Source organism: Neophocaena asiaeorientalis, unplaced genomic scaffold (genome assembly GCF_003031525.2).
Source record: "Neophocaena asiaeorientalis asiaeorientalis breed wild unplaced genomic scaffold, Neophocaena_asiaeorientalis_V1.1 scaffold39, whole genome shotgun sequence".
NCBI lineage: Eukaryota > Metazoa > Chordata > Mammalia > Artiodactyla > Phocoenidae > Neophocaena > Neophocaena asiaeorientalis.
Genome location: NW_020175670.1, coordinates 5592290 through 5615461, shown reverse-complemented (window position 1 = coordinate 5615461; position 23172 = coordinate 5592290). Strand labels below are relative to the sequence as shown.

The 23172-nt window shown below is 39.8% G+C and overlaps 1 protein-coding gene across 1 annotated transcript in view; it reads left to right on the top strand.

The window, feature by feature from the left end:
• The first annotated feature begins 971 nt into the window (after positions 1-971).
• NSUN7 (NOP2/Sun RNA methyltransferase family member 7) overlaps positions 972-23172 on the top strand; it is a 62088-nt gene continuing 39887 nt past the window's right edge. Inside the window, exons 1-4 of the mRNA XM_024731722.1 lie at positions 972-1037; positions 1201-1612; positions 15079-15137; positions 15841-15971. Coding sequence (XP_024587490.1) covers positions 1288-1612; positions 15079-15137; positions 15841-15971 — 515 coding nt within the window. The 5' untranslated portion in view covers positions 972-1037; positions 1201-1287. The remainder of the gene's footprint in view (positions 1038-1200; positions 1613-15078; positions 15138-15840; positions 15972-23172) is intronic.

The window sequence follows — 23172 nt, the reverse complement described above, 5'->3', positions numbered from 1 at the left end:
TTTTTTTTTTTTTTTGCGGTACGCGGGCCTCTCACTGCTGTGGCCTCTCCCGTTGCGGAGTACAGACTCCGGACGCGCAGGCTCAGCGGCCATGACTCACGGGCCTAGCCGCTCCGCGGCATATGGGATCTTCCCGGGCCGGGGCACGAACCCGTGTCCCCTGCATCTGCAGGCGGACTCTCAACCACTGCGCCACCAGGGAAGCCCCACTCTTCTGTTTTAACATTTCCTGCGCCCCCGCTAAACTGGGTGTTGTCAGCGATACAAAATTCTTGCTTTCAAGGAGACCGCAGGGGACGTGTTGGGGAAAAGGGGCCACCTGTGAATCTGGGGAAGTCGAGGACGCTCAGGATGGCGCGGTCCAACTGTGCATGGGCCTTCAACTCCACGAAGGGCTGACACAAGCGTCCCGGGACGAGGGAGTAAGAGCAACTCGCTGAGAAAAAGTAGGCTCTAGCCAAATCCCGCGGGAACTGCCCTTCCCTCCGGCGGCGTTCCCTCCCCCACCTTGGTTGCCAAGGAGACCCGAGTCCTGGGCCGGCGGACTGCTACAGGCGGGGGAGGCCTACCTTTCCGCGGCCTGAGTCGACTGGTTCACCAGCCTCGCCCTCCACTGTGCTCCGCAGCCGCGTCCGTCAAGCGCGACAGCGCACGGGCGGGCGAAGCCCTGAGGCGGGTCCTCCCTCCGGGAACCGGAGCGAAGCGAGAGCCGGGGTCGCGACCCCCCTGCCCAGACCCTGGCGGGTGGGAGAGGCTCATTTGAGCCAAACTGCCGGCGCGGGTCGCCGCCGCAGCCCCGCAGTCCGGGGCTCCCGAGGGCGCTGTTTCAGGCACCAGCCACAGGTGCCCGAAGTGCTTGCGGCTGCGGCGTCTCTGTCCCCAAAGCCCCGGGGAACCTCCGCCCTCTGGGGTGAGGGAGGGCTCGCGGGAGCCAGTGAAAGGAGCGCCCGAGGGACCGCAGACGCTCCCAAACGGGCCTCGGTAAAAGTCCCGTCGCTTCGGAGGCGATTGAGAGCCGTCTCCACCTTTCTCCCTTTGTGAGTGTGTGGAGGTTTCGTTGGGACTTGCCCGGCTCGAAGTATGGGATGCTCGGGTCGGCCAAGTAAATGCCACCTCTTGGTCTTTAGGGCCACACTAGGTGGGCCACCAAATGTGGTCCTGCAGAAATAGTGATTTACCGAGATAATCTTTTCTTTTCAGAGACGATGCTTAAGGTACAAGGAAAACCATTTCCTGGGACATCTGAATTGTAATTCAAGCTTGAGTTACTACAGTGAAGGGGCAAACATGCTTGACTCCGCCAGTGAAGAGGAGTTTTCGGAAGAAAATACCGAGGAGATCTCCCAACTCTCTTATCTCCAACTCTCTTCCCTGGCGCTGTCAGGGGACACAGCATACAGCGAAAAAACCTCAACTGGTTTTCTCGAAAAAACTGGCTATCCGGACTCCGTTTACATTATGGCAGCGAACATTTTTCAGGGCATTCGATTCGAAAAGTCACCAGAGAAAGTCTTAATAAAGTATGGGAATGAGCCCCTGCCGTCCTCCACCGAGTCTGAGGATGAATCCTTTCAGCGTTTGTCCTATGAGCTGGCTTTCAGTGCCCTGAAGTGTGAGTAGTACCCGTTTTGACAGCACTAACGGAAAATAATGAGAGAATTTGTGGAGTGCAGTCCCCCTTCCTGCCCCCTCATGCACACACCAGGTTTTGTTTTTAGGCTTATGAATATCTTTGGTCAGTTGCAAATGTCCGGGCATTAGGAGAGTTTCCCTGTACAACAAGCTCTTTCAGGCCAGAAACGTTTTTTTCTCTGCAGATTTCCCCGTGCCTAGAACCGTGCCTTGTCCTTAGATGGGTCAAAATTAAATCAAGTTAAGATGATCCGAATCACTGCCATTCGCTTTAATTTTGGAAGCTTGTAAATTTATTTTTTCAAATTTTTGTAAAAGTCCCCTTTCTAACTTGCTGCCAGGATTTGAGGTGTAATATTGCAGATTTCCTCAATGGTGGGTAATGATCAACTTCTGAGTATGGAGTTGACTCCAGTATAGAATCAAATATTTTTACTGTGAGAGCAGTCAAAGGGCCTGGAGACATGTTTCTGTACTAGCTATAAACTATAATACAATATAAACTATAAAGTTTATATTGGTTTGGGTACTGAGTATTCCAAAGAAAGTTCCAGAAATGTTTGGAGTATTAGCAGCCTGGCTGAAATGATGAGCTTCTTAGAGACACCCAGAAAGGGCATCACTCATTTGCATATATTTCCTTAGTGGTAGTACTTACTGGGCCTTGTACATCCTTGCACAGAGGCAGTTAACAATTGTTCAGTGAATTAAAATGTCCCATTAATTACTCAGATACGAATGTATATTTTTGGTTGTCTTCAGAAATGAGGTAGTTCAACTCTGAAGCCAGGAATTTGCCATCACAGAGAAAAATTTATATGATGTTAAGAGGCAACTACTCTTTGGGTTTCATTTCTTTATTTTCTGCTTGTGACCTTTTTTTTTCTTTTAAAATCTATCTTAGCCATTTTTCCCTCCTCCAGTTTAATCTTTCAGATTCTATTTCATCCCTTCCCTCCTCTTCCTTTTTAAAATGCAGATTTAAAGACCAACCAGAGTGTTGTACTTTAAATCATGAGTCAGGTGGACATTTGAACATTTTCTCCTTGCAACAATGAAATGCAGACTAGGCATTTATGTTGATTAGTTGATATTTTAATGGTAATGCCAAAATTCTATTATAGACAATTTTTTCCCCCCGATAAGAATATTGAATCTTACCTTTAGAAATCAATTATAAAAGCCTGAAATTATTCTTTGTAAAATTAATGCATTGACTAGATGGTCATGCTATAGTGATGTGTATGGTAGATTATCTTTTTCTTTCTCTTGATCTATATTTCTGTTTTATGAAAGGGTCTTGTGACTGACATTTTTTAATAAGCTAGAAATTCCCATTTAGATAAATTATTGTCGTAGACATTTATAAACCTACTTTTCCTTGAAATGTTCATTTTTATAAGTTCAAATTCTAAGATGAGATGGCTTTGGTTGTTTACTTGGTACAACTATTATTTTCTTCTTAATGATAATAATATCTTGCTTTAAGTTATCATCTGAATAATTTCTGAATGTTCAAATGGAATAAAACTAGAATTCCTAAGTTCAGTGGGTTTCCACGATAATTAAGAACCTGATATTTTGCTTTAAAATATTGGAGACTCTTATGCATTTTACTTTTGTCTTTTGTATTATCAGTGTTCTATCAATACTTTCACATGTAATATTTTGTAAACTCACATCTGGCTTATACAGTATCGGTTCAGGGAATCGTGGTTCAGGAAAGAAAACTGAGGATTTCTTCTCTGAGGTTTTATAGGAGCAGTAAAGCTGAAAAGGTTAATGTACAAACTAAAGAGAGCTTGGGTAATGGTCTCTTTTGTTTGTGAATTTGTGAACAGATAATTGGATCATATTACCATATCTTTTTAAGGAAGTATGAAGAAAAAAATCTATACAAATGTTAAGTGTATTTTTTTGGTTGTGTTTTATGTATTCCAGTTTTATTATTTGCCCTTTTGTTGATGTCCTTTGTGTATAAGGTATTTCAAAGCAGAGAGTATATTTTTCTGATTAATCTTTTAAAGGTTTAAAGGGCTCAGAATCACGTTTGTTGAAATGACCACCACTAGTCTCACTCTGCTAAATAACTGCAAGGTCAATTTTCTGCTAAAGAAGGTAATGAAGAGTAACCTATTCCTATTAAGTTTGACTTATGTCAAAGAAGTAGAGTCCTAGCAGCTAATTTATTTTTTAAAAGTATCTCTGGAGGTTTCAAGGACTATTAAATATTAAAACAGAAGAAAAACTGGCGAAACGATTTCTTAAAAAAAAAATTAATGAACAACCCATTAAGAAAAAAAATTGAGGAAAGAGATGTTCCTGAAATTGTTGATCTTATTCCTGGCTTAATTCTGTCTCCACCCTCTCTAGTTGTAAATAGTATTTGATGACCTCTCAGTCCGAGGAACTGGCTGTGGCATTAACTTGGTCATTTCAAAATCATGTAACCCGTCAGTGAAAAACCTAGCAAATACTTAATATATGGTCTGGTTATGGCTTTGGGAATAAGTATGTGTAGTCAGGGATCCCCAAGACCACCCTCAAGTTCAATGATTCACTAGAAGGACTCACAGAGCTCAGTAAAGCTGTTATACTCATGGTTACAGTTTACTACAATGAAAGGATAAAGATTAAGATCAGCACCAGAAAAATATACACAGGACAAAGTCCAGAAGAGACCAGGTACAGCTTTCTATTGTCCTTTCTCAAAGGAGTCTTACGGACAGTGCTTAATTCTCCCAGCAACAATGTATGACAACATCTATGAAGGCTGTCAAGTTTCCCTCCTTCCACAGATACAAAAACCCCATGTACCTATATTTATAATTATAAGAGGGCCTTGGCATTCTTTTTTTTTTAACTGAAGTATAGTTGAATTACAATACTCTGTTAGTTTCAGGTTATAGCTAAGTGATTCAGTTATTTTTTTTCAGATTATATACTATTACAGCTTATTACAAGATATTGAATATAGTTTCCTGTGCTATACAGTAAATCTTTGTTGCTTATCTATTTTATGTATAGTAGTTTGTACCTGTTAATCCCATACTCCTAATTTGTCCCTCCTTTTCTCCCTTTTCCCTTTAGTAATCATAAGTTTGTTTTCTTTGTCTGTGAGTCTGTTTCTGTTTTATATATAGATTCATTTGTATTGTTTTTAGATTCCACGTGTAAGTGATATCAGATAGTATTTGTCTTTCTCTGTCTGACTTCACTAAGTATAATGTTCTCTAGGTCCATCCATGTTGCTGCAAATGGCAATATTTCATTCTTTTTTTATGGCTGAGTAACATCCCATTGTATATATATATATACACCGCATCTTAAGCCAATCATCTGTTGATGGGCACTTGGGTTGTTTCCATGTCTTGGCTATTATAAATAGTGCTGCTATGAACATTGGAGTGCGTGTATCTTTTTGAATTAGAGTTTTCATCTTTTCTGGATATATACCCAGGAGTGGGATTGCTGGATGATATGGATCTATTTTTTGTTTTATTAAGGAACCTGCATATGGTTTTCCATAGTGGCTACAACGATATACATTCCCACCAATAGTGTACAAGGGTTCCCTTTTCTCCACACCCTCTCCAGCATTTATTATGTGTAGACTTTTTGATGATAGTCATTCTGACTGGTGTGAGGTGATAGCTCGTTGTGGTTTTGACTTGCATTTCTGTAATAATCAGTGATGTTGAGCGTCTTTTCATGTGCCTGATGGCCATCTGTATATCTTCTTTGGAGAAATGTCTACTTAGGTCTTCTGCCCACTTTGTGATTGGATTGTTTGTTTTTTTGGTACTGAGTTGTATGAGCTGTTTGTATATTTTGAATATGAAGCCCTTGTTGGTAGCATTGTTTACAGATAATTTTCTCCCATTCCATAGGTTGTCTTTTTGTTTTGTGGATGGTTTCCTTTGCTGTTTCAAAGCTTTTAAGTTTGATTAGGTCCCATTTATTTATTTTTGCTTTTTTTTCCTATTGCCTTGGGAGACTGACCTAAGAAAATATTGCTATGATTTATGTCCAAGAATATTTTGCCTATGTTCTCTTGTAGGAGTTTTATGGTGTCATGTCTTATATTTAGTAATAGAAGCCATTTCAAACTTATTTTTATGGATGGTGTGAGGGAATGTTGTAATTTCATTGATACAGGTGGCTGTCCAGTTTTCCCAACACCACTTGCTGAAGAGGCTGTCTTTTCTCCATTGTATATTCTTGCCTCTTTTGTCATAGATTAGTTGACCATAGGTATGTGGATTTATTTCTGGGCTCTCTATACTGTTCCATTGATCTATATGTCTGTTTTTGTGCCAATACCACACTGTTTTGATTACTGTAGCTTTGTAGTATAGTCTAAAGTCTGGAAGGGTTATACCTCCAGCTTTGTTCTTTTGCCTTAGGATTGCTTTGGCAGTTCTGGGCCTTTTGTGGTTCCATATCCATTTTAGGATTATTTGTTCTAGTTCTTGAAAAATGTCATGGGTATTTTGATAGTGATTGCATTAAATCTGTAGAGTGCTTCACTTTAGCAATATTAATTCTTCCAATCCAAGAGCATGGACTACCTTTCCATTTTTTTGAATCATCTTCAATTTCCTTTATCAGTGTTTTATAATTTTCAGTGTATAGGTCTTTCACCTCCTTGGTTAAGTTTATTCCTAGGGTTTTGTTTCTTTTTTATGATGCAATAAACAATATAACTTTTAAAATTTTCTCTTTCATTGTTAGTGTAAAGAAATCCAACAGATTTCTGTATATTAATCTTGTATCCTGCTACCTTGCTGAATTCATTTATTAGTTCTAGTAGTTTTTGTGTGAAGATTTTAGGATTCTCTATATAGAGTATCATGTCATCTCCAAAGAGTGTAAGTTTTACCTCTTCCCTTCCAATTTGGATACCTTTTATTTCTTTTTCTTATCTGATTGTTGGGGCTAGGACTTCCAGTACTATGTTGAGTAGAAGTGGTGAGGGTGGGCATCCTTGTCTTGTTCCAGAATTTAGTGGGAAGGCATTCAGCTTTTCAGTGTTGAGTATTATGTTGGCTGTGGGTTTGTCATAAATGGCTTTTATTATGTTGAGATATGTTCCCTCTGTACCCACTTTGGTGAGAGTTTTTATTAGGAATAATGTCAAATTTTATGAGATGCTTTCCTGCATCTTTTGAGATGATCTTGTGGTTTTGTCTTTCCTTTTGTTAATGTGGTGTATCACACTGATTGATTTGCATATGTTGAACTATCCTTACGACCCTAGAATGAATCCCACTTGGTCATGATGTATGATCCTTTTTATGTATTGTTGGATTCAGTTTGCTAATATTTTTTTGAAGATTTCTGCATCTATATTCATTAAAGATATTAGCCTATAATTTCCTTTTTTTTTTGCAGTTTCTTTGTCTGGTTTTGGTATCAGAGTGATGGTGGCTTCATAGAATGAATTTCACAGTGTTCCGTTCTCTTCAGTTTTTTGGAATATTTTGAGAAGGATCAGTATAATTTCTTTATTGTATGTTTGGTAGAATTCCCTAGTGAAGCCGTCTGCTCCTGGACTTTTGTTTGCAGGGAGTTTTTTTTTTAAATTACTAATTCTATTTCACGTCTGGTGATTGTTCTGTTCAAATTATCTGTTTCTTCTGGACTCAGTTCTTGTAAGTCTTACGTTTTTAGAAACTGTCCATTTCTTCTAGGTTGTCAAATTTGTTGGCATATAACTGTTCATAGTATTATGATTTTTTTGTATTTCTGTATCAGCTGTTACTTCTCCTCTTTCATTTCTTATTTTGTTTATTTGGGTTTTCTCTCTTTTCTTCATGTTGAACCTGGCTAGAGGTTTGTTGAATTTATCTTTCTCCAAAAAACAGCTCTTGGTTTTATTGATCTTTTCTGTTGTTTTCTATTTTACTTTATTTTATTTTTTTATTTTATTATTTTTTAAAATTTATTTTTGGCTGTGTTGGGTCTTTGTTGTTGCACGTGGGCTTTCTCTAGTTGCAGCGAGCAGGGGCTGCTCTTTGTTGTGGCGCATGGGCTTCTCATTGCAGTGGCTTCTCTTGTTGTGGAGCAAGGGCTCTAGGAGCACGGGCTTCAGTAGTTGCACACGCGGGCTCAGTACTTGTGGCATGCGGGCCCTAGAGCACGTGGGTTTCAGTAGTTGCAGTGTATGGGCTCAGTAGTTGTGGCATGCAGGCTCTAGGGCACACAAGCTTCAGTAGTTGTGGTGCACAGGCTTAGTTGCTCTGCGGCATGTGGGATCTTCCTGGACCAGGGATCAAACCCATGTCCCCTGCACTGGCAGGCAGATTCTTAACCACTGTTCCACCAGGGAAGTCCCTCTGTTGTTTTCTTTTTTTTTTTTTTTTTTATTTATTATTATTTTTTTTTGCAGTACGCGGGCCTCTCACTGTTGTGGCCTCTCCCATTGTGGAGCACAGGCTCCAGACACGCAGGCTCAGCAGCCATGGCTCACGGGCCTAGCTGCTCCGCGGCATGTGGGATCTTCCTGGACGGGGGCACGAACCCATGTCCCCTGCATCGGCAGGCGGACTCTCAACCTTCCCTGCGCCACCAGGGAAGCCCCCTCTGTTGTTTTCTTGATCTGTATTTATTTCTTTTGTGATCTTTATTATTTCCTTCCTTCTGATGACTTTAGGTTTTGTTTGTCCTTCTTTTTCTAATTCTTTTAGGTGGTTGGTTAGGTTATTTATTTGAGATTTTTCTTGTATCTTGAGAAAGGCCTGATTCATTGTGAATGTTGGTCTTAGATCTGCTTTGGCAGCATCCCATAGATTTCATAAGGTTGTGTTTTCATTTTCACTTGTCTTCAGGCATTTCCTGATTTCTCTTTGATTTCATTGTTGACCCATTGGTTTCTTAGTAGCATGTTGTTTAGTCTCCATGTGTTCATTCTTTTCCTGTTTTTCTTTCTGTGGTTGATTTCTGGTTTCATACTGTTGTGGTCAGATAAGATGTTTCAAATAATTTCTGTCCTTTTAAATTTGTTGAGGCTTGTTTTATGACCTAGTATGTGGTCTGTCCTAGAGAACATTTCATGTGCCCTTGAAAAGAATCTGTATTCTGGTGTTTTTGGATGTAGTATTCTGTAGATATCAAATAAGTTCAACTGATTGTGTCATTTAGAACCTCTGTTGCCTTACCTATGTTTTGTCTGGATGATCTGTCCATTGATGTCAAAGGGGTGTTAAGGTTGGCTACTATTGTTGTCAGTTTCTCCCTTTATGTCTGTTAGTGTTTCTTTTATATGTTTAGGTGCTGCTGTATTGGAGGATTATATGTTAACGAGCATATTATCTTCTTGTATTGATCTCTTTATCATTATATAATGCCCTTCTTTGTCTTTCTTTATGGACTTTGTTTTAAAGTCTATTTTGTCTGATGTGAATATTGCTACCCCCACTTTCTTTGTGTTTCCATTTGCATGAGCTATCTATTTTCATCCCCTGACTTTCAGTCTGTGTGTCTTTCACCCTGAAGGAAGTCTCTTGTAGGCAGCACACTACGGGTTCTTGTTTTTTGTTTTTGTTTCTTCATCCAATCTGCCACGCTGTGTCTTTTGATTGGAGCATTTAGTCCATTGACATTTAAGGTAATTATTGATAAGTATGTACTTATTGCCGTTTAACCCTTGTTTTTCAGTTGTTTTTATAGTTCTTTATTTTTCCTTTTGTGGTTTGATAATTTTCTTTTGTAGTACGCTTGAGTTACTTTCTTTTTGGTTCTTGTGAAACTACAGTATATTTTAAATTTGTGGTTACCATGGAGTAACCACAAATTTAAAATATACTGTAGTTTCAAGTATGTTCAAGTATGTTAACTCACAGCTGTGTCTACTGGCTTTAAACTGATAGTCATTCAACTTCAAACACATTCTAAATGATCTATATTTTTATACTCCCCTCACCCACATTTTGTGATTTTGCTGTCCTATTTTACATCTTCATGAATATTTTTTTACTGTTAGTTGTAGTTATAATTGCTTTTACAATTTTTTGATTGTTTTTTAATCTGTGTACTGCCTTAAGTGATCTTCCATCCTTTTATATATTTGCCTTTCCTATTGTGATTTTCCCTTTCCTATAGTTTCTTGCTTCTTTTCTATTTAGAGAATATCCTTTAATATTTCTTTTAGGGTAGGTTTAATATTGCTGAGTTCTTTTAGTTTTTGCTTGTCTAAGAAATTTTCTCTTCTTCTGTTCTAAATGATAATCTTGCTGGGTAGAGTATCCTAGGTTGCATGTTTTCCTTTTCAGGACTTTGAATATGTAATGCCACTCCTTTCTGGACTGCAAAGTTTTCTGCAGAGAAATCTGCTGATAGCCATATGGGGGTTCCCTTGTAACTGACTCTTTGTTTTTCTCTTGCTGCCCTTAGAATCCTTTCTTTATTTTTAAATGTCATTTTAGGGAATTCCCTGGTGGTCCAGTGGTTAGGACTTGGCACTTTCACTGCTGTGGCCCGGGTTTGATCCCTGGTCAGGGAACTGAAATCCTGCAAGCGGTGTGGTGTGGCCAAATAAAATAAAATAAAATAAATTTGTCATTTTAATTATGATATGTCTTGGTGTGGGTCTCTTTGGGTTCATCTTATTTGGGACCTTCTGTGCTTCCTGTACCTGAGATCTGTTTCCTTGTTTAGGTTTGGGAAGTTTTCAGCCATAATTTCTTCAATTACACTTTCAATTCTCTTTCTCTTTCCCTTCTGGAACACCTATTAGGCATCCGTTGGCACGTTTTGTATTATCTCATAAATCTCGTATGTTGATATCATTTTTTTTTTCATTGTCTTTCTGTCTGCTCTTCTGATTTAGTGATTTCCATTTTGCTATCTTCCAGGTCACTTATTCATTCTTCTGTGGCATTTAGTCTGCTCTTCATTGCTTCTAGATTGGTTTTTAATCTCAGCAATTGAATTGTCTATTTTTGATTGGTTCATCTTTATAGCTTCTAGTTCCTCATTCCTCTAGTGATGTGCATTTCTATCGATACTCTTTCTTAAATCAGTTAGAATTTTTATTATCTCCTTTTTGAACTCAGGGTCTAGTAAACTAGTGAGCTCTTTTTTTTTTTTTTTAGAAGATGTTGGGGGTAGGAGTTTATTAATTAATTTATTTTTGCTGTGTTGGGTCTTCATTTCTGTGCGAGGGCTTTCTCTAGTTGTGGCAAGCGGGGTCCATTCTTCATCGCGGTGCGCAGGCCTCTCACTGTCACGGCCTCTCTTGTTGCGGAGCACAGGCTCCAGACGCGCAGGCTCAGTAGTTGTGGCTCACGGGCCTAGTTGCTCCGTGGCATGTGAGATCCTCCCAGACCAGGGCTCGAACCCGTGTCCCCTGCATTAGCAGGCAGATTCTCAACCACTGTGCCACCAGGGAAGCCCATGAACTCTGTTTTATTATCTGTTCTTTCAGGGGATTTCTCTTGTTCTTTTAATTGGGAGTAGTTCCTCTGCCTTTTTGTTTTACGTAACTTTCTCTGTCTCTATGAATTTAGGAGGAACAGTTATCTACGGTGGTCTTGAAGGGTGTTTTTATGTGGGAGTGTCCCTGCATAGATTGTGTGTGTCCAGTGTTTTTGGCACAGTGGCTGGTTTTGGTATGGACTTCAGCCGCATCTTTCCTCAGGGTGTGCTGGCCATTATCCCCTTGATGGGAGTGTGGCTGGTATTCTGGTGTCCAGAGCCTGTACTGGATGTGAGGCAGGGCTTTCTCTCTGCTCCGTGGCTGTCACTGCCCTGTCAGGGGCAGGGTCTGCTCCCCAGTTGTTGGGGTGGAAGGCTTGAAGGTTGGGTTCAGTCGGACTCCATTGCCCTTGAGTACATGCTGTGCCCCAAAGGAGGTGATTTCTGAAGCAAGTGACGCCCACATGGTCACAGAGCACCTGTGTGCTGCCTGTGTAGGCATCCATAGTTCCACTCAGAAGCAGCCCAGGGTTGTGTCCCTTTATCTGTTTTGTCTCAGATCTAGTTAAAGGCTGTGGTGTGGAGTAGGCTGGGGCTGAGGGTCGGGGTGTTGTGGCTGCAGGAATTGAGGTGACTGCGCTGCTGCCTGAGGTCTGGGCTGCCTCTGTGGCAGACTCCCAGGAACTGTCTGCCCCATATCTAGTGCTAAGCTGCGGTGTGGTGTGGGCACACTGGGGTATTCTTGCTAGGAGACTAACCACTGCTACTCCTGAGCTTGCTGACAGTGGTTGTCACCATTCCATCCACACCACGCACCAGGACCTCCCAGCTATCTCTGCGGTAGCTAGATTGAGTTCTCTCCTAGGGCCTATATGCCCAAGATTCAGCACTTAGCCACTGCAGGCTCCTGTGGCGCTACCTCACATGCATGCTGACAGTGGCCGCTGTGGCTCCACCCGGATCACAGCCCAGGTGCCCCGGTCTGTCTCTGTGCAGCTACACTGAGTCTCTGCCCAGATTTCATGCCCGGCTGTGGTGTGGAGTGAATGGGGCCAGGGTGTTTGCCCCTTTGGATTGGGAAGTGGGGCAAGGCGGCAGTTGCCAGTGCAAGGCTCTCTTTGCCCTGGTTCTCAGCAAGCCAGCATGTGGTCACTCCTCACGTGTAGAGCCTAGGCTTCTCCAGCCCTCTGTCTGTCCCAGTGGATTTCTCAGCAGACAAGGGGGCCTGTCTCCTCTACGCAGGACCCCAGGACTGGGATGACCAGATTGTGGTTCGACCTGCTTACTCCCCAGGGCGAGGGTCCACCTGTGTGGACCTTCTCTTCCTTACAGAGGTCACTCCTGGGGGCTCAGTTCCCAACCTGATGCTTTTTTTTTTTTTTCTGTCTCTGCCTGGTTACGTGGAGCTGTTTCTTGCTGCCTTTGTTCTTCTGCCAGTTTCCAGTTAGTTTTCCCTGAAAATTGTTCCACATGTAGAAGTAATTTTGAACTCTTTTGGGGGAGAGGTGAGCTCCACATCTTCCTACTCCACCTTCTTGATCCCTCTCAGCCTTGGCATCCTTGAAATGAAAGTTCTAGAAGTGAGTTATACAAAGTGGATCATTTGAAGGAAACTCTATGAACACAATAAAAATAGAGAAGGAGAACCTAGGGGAGAGTCAAAAGAAGAAATATCTTCCATCTTTCTTCCAGAACGGGAGGGATGATCAGACAGACTGTGTGAGTTTTAGGGGTCCAATAAATAGCACTCTTCCTTTTACACTTGAGTTTGGAACCCATGGAGAGAAAAAAAAAAAAGATGTCTGGGGACATGGCTTTAGATCTTCAGTCAAGCAGGCTTGCAAATACTTTATTCCTGAATTAGAACTTACCGTCTAATCTAGACACAGCTGAAGAATTGCAGATTCCTCCACCCAACTCATGCAAGGCACGTGGCAAAGAGCAGTCTGGAATGCATGCCCACCTCCTGCAGAAACACTGGCAGACAAAGACTGGAAGGGGGAGGGAGTGATATATGCCCCTGTTCATTCTTCCAAATTCACTAATTAAATAAACTCAATTTTCTTTTCACATGGAGTGATAAGTAAGGGGTAGGGAGAGAGTCCAAGGGTGTTTCTCTAGGGAAGGCCTTCTGCATTGGAAACATGAGGAATGAGGATTAAGAGTTCCCTTCAACAGACTAAAGAGAAGAGGCTTTAATTAGTGGGGCACTAGGGATAATTGGAGCTATTGTGCTGAACTAGGATAGGTGAGGTTTGCTATCTTCAAATAAGTCCTGATTACCCACATCAGTCATTAGCAGTATGTTTTATTTAGCCAGTATGGTTTGTTGTAAGAGTGAGTAGAGGGTAGGCAGCATAATGTGGTGAGGAGCGTGCACTTGGGTGCCAGACTGCCTGGGTTTGAGTCCCTGATCTGACTCTTGCTGTGTGACTATGAAAATATTACGTAACCAGTCAGTGCCTCATTTCCTACTTTATAAAATGGGATAATGATGGTACCTAATTCACAGGGTTGTGAGGGTTAAATGAATTAATATATGGAAAGCATTTAGAACAGTGTCTAGCACATAGAAAGCACTATCTAGAGTATACATAAGTAATGTTGATATTGCTATGTGAGAATGTTCTGTAAACTATAGATATATAAAGGCAATGCATTCTGCACAATATTAGAGACAGCCCAGAGATTGTCAGTTTTGACAGGAGCCCTAGGAAAAAAATGCAGTGTTGGCAAAATCATGTTCTGTCTTCTTTTCCTTCATTCTACTGCTCCTATTTTTAGGAGTCCAGCAACTCCATTGCTCAAAGTTCTATAGCCTATGCAGGTGTGCTATCTTAGAAGTCCTTCATTCTTATGACAAGTATATTTTCTGTGACAAAAAAAGGGACTCATGCTGAGAAACTGTGAAGTAGATAGGAATTGGTTTGCGAGTACTAAGGGTGTGAAACTGTAAACTTCATTTTCCTTGTAAGTGAAATGGGGATATTGCCTTGTACAATACAGCCACAATTGGTGGCTAAAATATGGGTAGTGATACCTGAAAGATTTCCTATGAAAATCGGAGTCTGTGCTCCCAAGTTTGTCAATTCATTTTAGTTTTCCCATCCCCCAGATAAAAACTGAAATTCAGTGTGTATTGTGTATATAGGAGGTGTTCCATAAATGTTGAATGAATTGAAGCTGTCTTAGCTCCCTGTTAACTGACTAAAGCATTTGTTATATGATATATATACTTAAGTAGTTATAACAAAAGAACACTCGTGTGCCCTGTGGAGGTTTTAAAATGTGTTCATGTGTTTTCATTTAGTACCTCTGCAATTATCCCTCTGCCTGGAATGCTCTCTTTTTCCGGATCTTTACATGGCTAACTCCTTGTCATTTGGGACTTAGATTAAATGTCATCTTATCAATGTCGTCACTAGTGAGTTCTACCAAATATTTAAGTAAGAAATAACACCAATTTAACACAAACTCTTCCAGAGTTTAAATCCTAATACCAACATTGACAAAGATATTACGAAAAGAAAATTATAGACCAATATCCTTCATGAACATAAACACAGAACAAAAATCTATGTTTATTAAAGCATCTGTAATATGATATATATATAGTTAAGTAGTTATAACAAAAGGAGACTCATGTGCCCTGTATAATAAAATATTAGCAAATTGAATCCAACAATATGCAACATAAAGAGGATAAGACATTATAAATGAGATCCTCTTTAATGTTTTTCAAGGGATATAAATTAAAGATTGGAATTCCTTTATTACTACTTGAGCTATTCAGATAATGCTGCTTTGACTGTGATTCTGTGTGGAGCCTGAGTCACAGGGGTCCAGGATTCATAAAGATTACAAATATTTCATCATGTCATTGTAATTTGAGTCTTTATCAAGAATTAGGTATGTTTTAGATATGAAAGTAAAAGTATTTTATAGCATTGTCCAAAGTGTATTTTGATTCCACAATTTTCATTTTCAGCTTTGGAGTTTTCAGTAACAGACATTTTCCTTGTCTTGTAGTTCAAGATATTTTGGAAACTATATTAATAGACAGCTATATCTTCCCAAGTACCATAATAGTAAGTGTATAACTTTTACATGATTACTTGTCTCGTGGTTGTTAATTAGAAAGTACTAAAAAGCCTTCAGATTTAAATAACTAGTTTGTTTAATGCTGAGACTTCTTCAAAACACGTCCTTAACTCTCATACTTCTAAGGCTTCTAATATAGATCCTATTCCTTTCATTTTGATGAATCTGCCAAAAATTGTCCTTTTTGAGAGGTTTATTTTTTATTGGATTTTTTTTCTAGTTTGCAGTCCTTTTCTTTTTTCTTTTATTTATGTATGTATGTATTTATTTATTTATTTTTGGCTGCGTTGGCTCTTTGTTGCTGTGCACGGGCACTCTAGTTGCAGCAAGCGGGGGCTACTCTTTGTTGTGGTGCATGGGCTTCTCATTGCAGTGGCTTCTCTTGTTGTGGAGCACGGGCTCTAGGAGTGCGTGCTTTAGTAGTTGTGCACGGGCTTAGTTGCTCCGCGGCATGTGGGATCTTCCCAGACCAAGGCTCAACCTGTGTCCCCTGCATTGGCAGGCGGATTCTTAACCACTGTGCTACCAGGGAAGTCCCTTTGCAGTCCTCTTCTATCTCCCAATTCAACCAGACTATGTAAAAATAGTCATATTTTTATGACTGCTCTCTTATGAAAAACAATGGAATGGAAAATATTGCTATTAGATATTGTTTGTATGCTTTTCTTTATGTGTGTTTCCCCTTGGTAGCCAGATCATTTGAACAGTCTTATCATTGTGATGCTGTATGATTTCCAAGATAGAAAATTTCAAGCTCGTCTCCTTTCTGATAATGAAGAGTCTATAGCGGAAGTTCTAGAAGTAGAGAACCTTCTTAACAGGTAATTGTAAAGGTGAAAACAATGTTTTATATGAAATCATTATTGGTATTTTCACTGGTGAAATTGTGTACAATATAATGTGTCGATAACTGTTAAAATTTTATAGAGAAAAAATATAAAAGTTGATAAGTTTCTTGAGTTCCTTTACAAACAAATCTTGAACAGGGTAAATATTCTGCTTAAATTCAAGTTGTTTTTCAAAGCTTGAATTGTAGGATCCAACTTGTAAGTATTTGGAAAATGATGAAAAATTCCTGACAATTTTTAGCACATACTTACGTTACACTTCATTTGAAACTGCTATTATTTGTTTACCTGGCTTTGTTTATAGCTCTTTAAAAAAAATCTAACATGTATCAAACAAGAAAATTCCAACAGTAGATAAGAACCTGTCACTCTTCCAAGTTGAAAAAAAAGATCTACAACTTCATGTTAGTAGTTAAGAACAAAACTAACATGTTTTAAATTTGTTTTCCTTCTATCCTAAATATCAGCAGAAACCTAGTATGGGGATAATAATAGCATCTACCTAAAAAGGTGGTTGTGAGAAGTAAATAAACTAATGTATATAAAATGCTGAGCTTAGAGTCAGACACTTAGTAGATAGTCAATCAGTGTTAAATGCTACTGTTGTTAGGGCTTTTGTTATTACATCGTTGAACCTTAATAGAAAGCACAATATAGCAACAACAGCCATCTTGTAGGAAGATTTTTACCAGGTGAATAATCTGCAACAGTTGTCATATGTCATTTTATATTATTATGGGAAACTCAAGCAGTTTCACTTACAGTATTGAAGGTTGAGACCAGAGGACTCACGTAATGGCGTTATAGTAATAACTTACCTTTATTGAACACTTAATATGTATCAATCATTGTTATAAGAAGCTCTTTATATAACAACTCTTTGAGGTAGATATTGTTACCAACCTGTATTTTTACACATGGGAAAACTGAGGCACAGACATGTTAAAGGACCCTGCCTAATGCCATAGAGCTAGAAAGGGGAGTAGCCAGAATACACATTCAGGAATGCTGACTCTAGAGCCCAGGATTTAACCATTTATATGCTACTACTCCTTCCACTTAAGATAGTGAGTGGTGGCTAAAGTACTCTAGAAGATGAAAGATATGACATAGTCATATCTCATGTCAGTTGTAGCCATGAGAAATTTGGAGATGGAGAAAAGCAAAAGCAATCGGATGCATGTACCCTCTGTGTTAGATAAGTAAGGATCTTGCCCCTGATTACTGCATAGGTTTCTGGGCAACTACTTCACCCATACCAGTACCGGGCAACCTGCCTCTGAGGATGGGCACCCTCGATGGGTGCAGATACATTAGAGAAAAGTTGGTGGGGCAGTATGCTCTGGGACAGGCTCTGAGTTTCAGCTTTCCTGAGCTGCTGTCAGTTTCTGTTTGACTTAGTCGGGACTCAGGAGATGTTCATGGAAGTCTCAACTTAGTCTCAGTGAGCATAATGAGAGCTGAGGTTAGGAAAGCCACAGGGCTCCAACCAAGTAAGAAAGACCAGACTGTGGTTTCATGAGCAGCAGATTTTTAGCTGAGAATGTTAGCAAGCCAGGCAGGAAATAGGACAAGCAAAGGTCATGGCTCAGGAGGCCAGAGGAACCAGAAGATATTACTGTCTTAGGTTACTGATTCTCCAGATTTTTCCCTTTCCCCATAATACATACCATGCTACCTCCTGCCTTGACACACATCTGGTTGCATTCTTGTCAGGGCAAGAAGCTGTCAGTGCAGTTTTTCCCCCTACCCAAACCAATAGAGCTTCATATAATGCAGATCTTATTCCCACATTAATAAGTTATTTCATACCCAATTCATGCTATACTCAATTCATAATATGCTATAGGAGAAATGCGTGTATTTAGTGATTGAATTGCAGAGAACAGTAGTGCAGTATACTTATATAAAGATAACACTGAAAAAAATCCATGTATAATGATAAAAATCATGCTGAGAAAATACATGTATAAAGATAACACTAAAGGGTTTTAATCAAGAGTCTCAGCTTTCAAGTAATAGAAACCATCTTCAGTTAGCCTGAGCAAAATGGAAAATGTTCTTATAAAGGTATTGGAACGTCTCATGCAACTCAGAGAATCAGGAAGAGGATGAAAGCAGGAGCTGGAAAGATGTCAGGACCTTTATCTCTGCTTCTTTGTCTCTATCTTTTTAACTCTGCTTCTCTCAGTATCTGCTGCATTCTTTTCCTCTGCAGATCTGCCTTCTCTGCTTCTCTAGTCTACATGGAGAAAACCCTACTATTGCACTCCACGTCTTGAGCTTACTTGTTACAGTTGTTAGTTTCTTCACTTAGACTAACTTATTCTCTCTAACCCCAATTCTAAATTATAATCCCTCCCCTGGGAATTTGATTGGCTCCATATAGGTCAGGTGCATTCCCCTGGGCCAATCCCCCATAGCCAATGGAGCAGAATTCTGAACTGAGACAGAATGGTAGCGGCCAACATCTGTAGATCATCTGTGGCTTGGGGCTGGGCACTGTTGTCCCCAGGGAAATAGAATCATTGTAAGCTTGAAGTATACTTTCGTTACGTTTCTACCAAGAAGACGAAGACTAATTTTAAGAGGTGATAGAAGTAATTATTTAGCAAGAAATTGAATGAGAATTATTTCCTCCTTATGAAAATTGTTTGATCTTTGTTGTTATTGTCTCTTCCAGAGATCCTTGTGTTTTATCACTCTACCAACTTGTATCTTTTTTAAAAAATTTTCTTTTATTTTTTTATATAGCAGGTTCTTATTAGTCCAACTTGTATCTTTTTCTTCATTTGTTCATAGCTTTAGGGATATAATCCAAGATGACACCTATTATCATTTTTGACATATGCAAGGTCTTTAAGAACTCATTCCTTGTACAAAATGCAACTATATTTTAAATACTATGTGACTGGGTTAAATAAAAGGAGACCACAGCTTCTTCCTTTCTTACTCCCCCCCTGCCTTACACTAGCCCAAGAATCTGATTCTGCCAAATAATTTGTTGGGCTTTGGTGAGGCAGAATTGGGGAATGGGCAGTGAAAGAGTAGAGAGGCAGGAGAGGAAAGACTTAGTGGTCCATCCTCCCAAACCACCCAAAACTGTCCTGAAACCTTCCGCATTACAATTAAGGCACCACCAGCTTCTTAGATATCATCCTTGATTCCTCTTTCCTCCCCTCCCCGGTGCCCATACCACACCTAATACATCAAGTTCTGTAACTCCAATTGGAAAACATGCTGAATGTGTCTACTTGTTTCCATTTCCACTCCTACTGTCCAAATCCAAGCCACTATAATGGGTCACTTGGACTACTGCAATAGTAGTCCTCCTTCCCTGCCTGTAAGTCTTACTTTTTCACAATCTGTTCCACATGGCAGGTAAAGTGATATTTTAAAAAAGTGATTATATAGTCATGACAGAGTATCTAGGATCAAGCTATATTCCTCCTGTAAGCAGCTAGATGGACAAAATATATGAGGCAAATATTTTGGACATTAGACAAAAAGCAGCACAGAATTTTGATCCTTGAGAGAATGAAAACAAATGAGGTGAGCCCTAGAATAGTCCTGGCTATATACCTACAGGTACTTTCCAACTGCAGTGCAGGAAGGAGGATCTCAAGAGGAAAACTGTAGTCTTACTAAAGTAAGAAAACAGATCAGAGTTTTGGGGTGAGCATCTGAAATGGTCATTTTTTTCTCCCTTTTTCTGGGGGGGGTACGCGGGCCTCTCACCGCTGTGGCCTCTCCCGTTGCGGAGCATAGGCTCTGGACGCGCAGGCCCAGCGGCCATGGCCCACGGGCCCAGCTGCTCCGCGGCACGCGGGATCCTCCCATACCGGGGCACGAACCCACGTCCCCTGCATCGGCAGGTGGACTCTAAACCACTGCGCCACCAGGGAAGCCCTTTTTCTCCTTTATTCTATTAATGTGGTAAGGTAATTCACATTGAATGATTTATGAATGTTAAAACCATCCATGGATTTTTGGGATAAATCACTTTTGCTTGGATATATCCCTTTTCTTCTATTCCTCAGTTTTCTCATTCACATAATGCTCCAGGGTTTCTCATTTGCTGAAATGCTCCCTAAACACTTGTTCATGGGTTTTTGTCTCTCATATTCTCTCCACCCCTTCTTTGGAAACTCTTAGCCCATTTCACTTACTTAGTGAATATTCTGAAACAGTTGTCAGTATGATGTCTGCTTTTATATTTGTATGGGAAATTCAAACAGTTCACTGAAGATTATCCTTTGGCATTAAGAAAATATTCAATTTATATTTAAAGAGAACCATATTTCTTTTGTGTTAGGCATTACTAATGGCACTCCAAAACTTGAGATATTTTGGGAATTCCCTGGCAGTCCAGTGGTTAGGACTTGGCACTTTCACTGCGGAGGGCCTGGGTTTAGTCCCTGGTCAGGGAACCAAGATTCCACAAGCCATGTGGTATGGCCAAAACAAAACAAAACAAAAACAAAAAGCAAAACAAACTAACAACAAAAAAAACTTGAAATATTTTGTTCATTGTTAGATAAAATTTCTGAAAATTTGAAGCCAACACGGAGTAAAACCTTTTTTGTATTAGGTAGGATTCTTTTTTGACTACACACAGGACTCCAACTCAAACTAGATTAGACAAAAGAGAAATTTTACTGTAAGGTATCACACGGAAGAATTGAACAATGAGACTTGCAGGAAAGACATTGATGTGGCTACGCTTCTACTAACTAAATCCTGTGGCTCAAGTATCATCAGGGCTCTCTTCGACTCTAGTCTCTGCCTCTTTGTGTGCTTTACCTTCATTCTTGGATCTTTTCTTCTGTTCATAGAATGGGAAACTTGGCTGCTGACTACTCAGGAGCTTTACATCGTACACAGCACGAAAACTAGAAAGACTGGCTTGACTCTCGGTTGCTGCACACAAAAATTCGCTTGACTCTGGTTTGGGTCAAGTGCTCACCCTCTCCCAATCAACTGTAGTCAAGGAGACAGAGTCAGTTAGGAACACCTCCCAAGAAAATTATATGAATGGAAGGAGGAGAGGAACATTTTTCGTAAGAGGGGAAGTTTCTATTCCCAGAAGGGAAGTGGTGCTTAGAATAGAAATCTGTAGGTTTCTGCTCTAAATGGAAACATTGCTCTGTAAATATGCTTTGCTGTTTAACATCTCCATTTTTTACGGTACTCTGCCCTCTGTCTGTATGTCTTTTCTCTTCTTGTGGTCTGGAAAATTCTTGCTTTTCCTTTAATAGTTCAGGTTTCTCCTCTTGGAAGTCCCTTTAGGCTGATTTTGTTCTTCTTCCAATACATTTACTCTCTTCTTTATCTATGTATCTTATAACATTAACCATGTTGAGCTATAATTATTTGTTTGTATGTCTGTTTTACCACCTAATTGTAAATTACTTAAGGGTAGAAACTATCTTTTAATCTTTATAGCTCAGGTCTGATAGCAGTACTTGATTAATACTAGTAATAAAAGAATGAGCATGTTGGACTTTCCTGGTGGTCCAGTGGTAAAGAATCCACCTTCCACTGCAGGGGACACGGGTTCGATCCCTGGTCGGGGAACTAAGATCCCACATGCCGCGGGGCAACTAAGCCCGCGTGCCACAACTAAAGAGCCCACACGCTCTGGAGCTCACACACCACAACTAGAGAAGAGAAAACCCGCACGCCACAACTAGAGAGAAGCCATGCCTCAACGAAAGATCCCGCATGCCTTAATGCAGATCCCGTGTGCCTCAACTAAGACATGACACAGCCAAAAAAAAAAAAAAAAAGAATAAGCATATTAATCATTATCGTTTCTTGAATAACTTAACTTTAAATACATTCAAAATTATCTTTGCAACCATTCTATAAGTTAGATACTACTTCTTAATTCCTAGAGCTTAGAGAAGCTAAGTAACTTGTCTAAAGTCACATAGCTAGTAATTAGTGGAACCAGAATCTGAACCCAGGTAATCTGATTGCAGAGTCCAAACCATACTGGCTGGAGAGACAGAGGAACAGCAAAGTAGAGAAAGAGGGGAATGGATGTGGCATGTAAGCAAAAGTGGTAAATAGTTCAGTGTGTGACTAGAGGTAGATTTATGGATGTGAGTGGTGAGAATTGAGGAAGGAAGAGTTGGTTCAGGTTAAATTATTAATATCCTTGTGTGTCATGATAAAGAGTTTGGATTCTGGCCTGTAGCTAATGGGTTCATTTAAGATTTAAGCTTAGGAATTATATAACTACAATTTAACATACAGAAACAAAGCTCTGGCTACATGTATGACAGGGATGCTGATAAAAAGATAATTAAGCAACTCTCTGCCATAGCACAAATTGTAGCAGGATTTGGAGTTCTGGATCAAGAATGTTGGGAAAGGCTGTTTTTGCTTCCGTTTTCATCACTGCAGTCTACCTTAAAGCTATGGAAGTATTTTTAGCAATCACAGGATATTTTATTTATGGAAGTGATATATCTTGTTATCCTAATAGCATTTGGATTTGGTCTTTGTCCTCAATCTGATACTGTATGTTTATATAAGAATCTTTATAACTGTACATATACTTCAAGTTACTTTTTATATGATTAAATTATATTAAAATTCACAGTCCAAAATGTTTGCTCTCTGGGTTTTGGAAAATCTTTTCTCCCTATACTCCCTGTATATACACAACACATACATTTTTCTAGGCTTCACATCTCTGATCTTTATATTTAATGATTGAATAATTGTCAGTAGCATTTATTATGGTAAATTCGAACTACGTAGGTATTTGGAAGGACTGTTTAGTCAAAAATAGTCTGTTCTCAGAAACATCTCAGTGTATAATATAGAACAGTAACTCATCCCCTTTATATTAATTTATTCTTTGATGTGCATTAATATATAATTATTTTTAATGTCCCTTGCTGTAGTTCTATGACATCAGGACATAGCACTACACAAATCTGATTCTTTTTTAAAATTTAATTTAATTTATTTATTTGGTTGCACTGGGTCTTAGTTGCAGCACACAGACTCCTTAGTTGTGGCATGCGAACTCTTAGTTGTGGCATGCATGTAGGATCTAGTTCCCTGACCAGACATCGAACCTGGGCCCCCTGCATTGGCAGCACGGAGTCTTATCCACTGTGCCACCAGGGAAGTTCCCACAAATCTAATTCTATGAAAG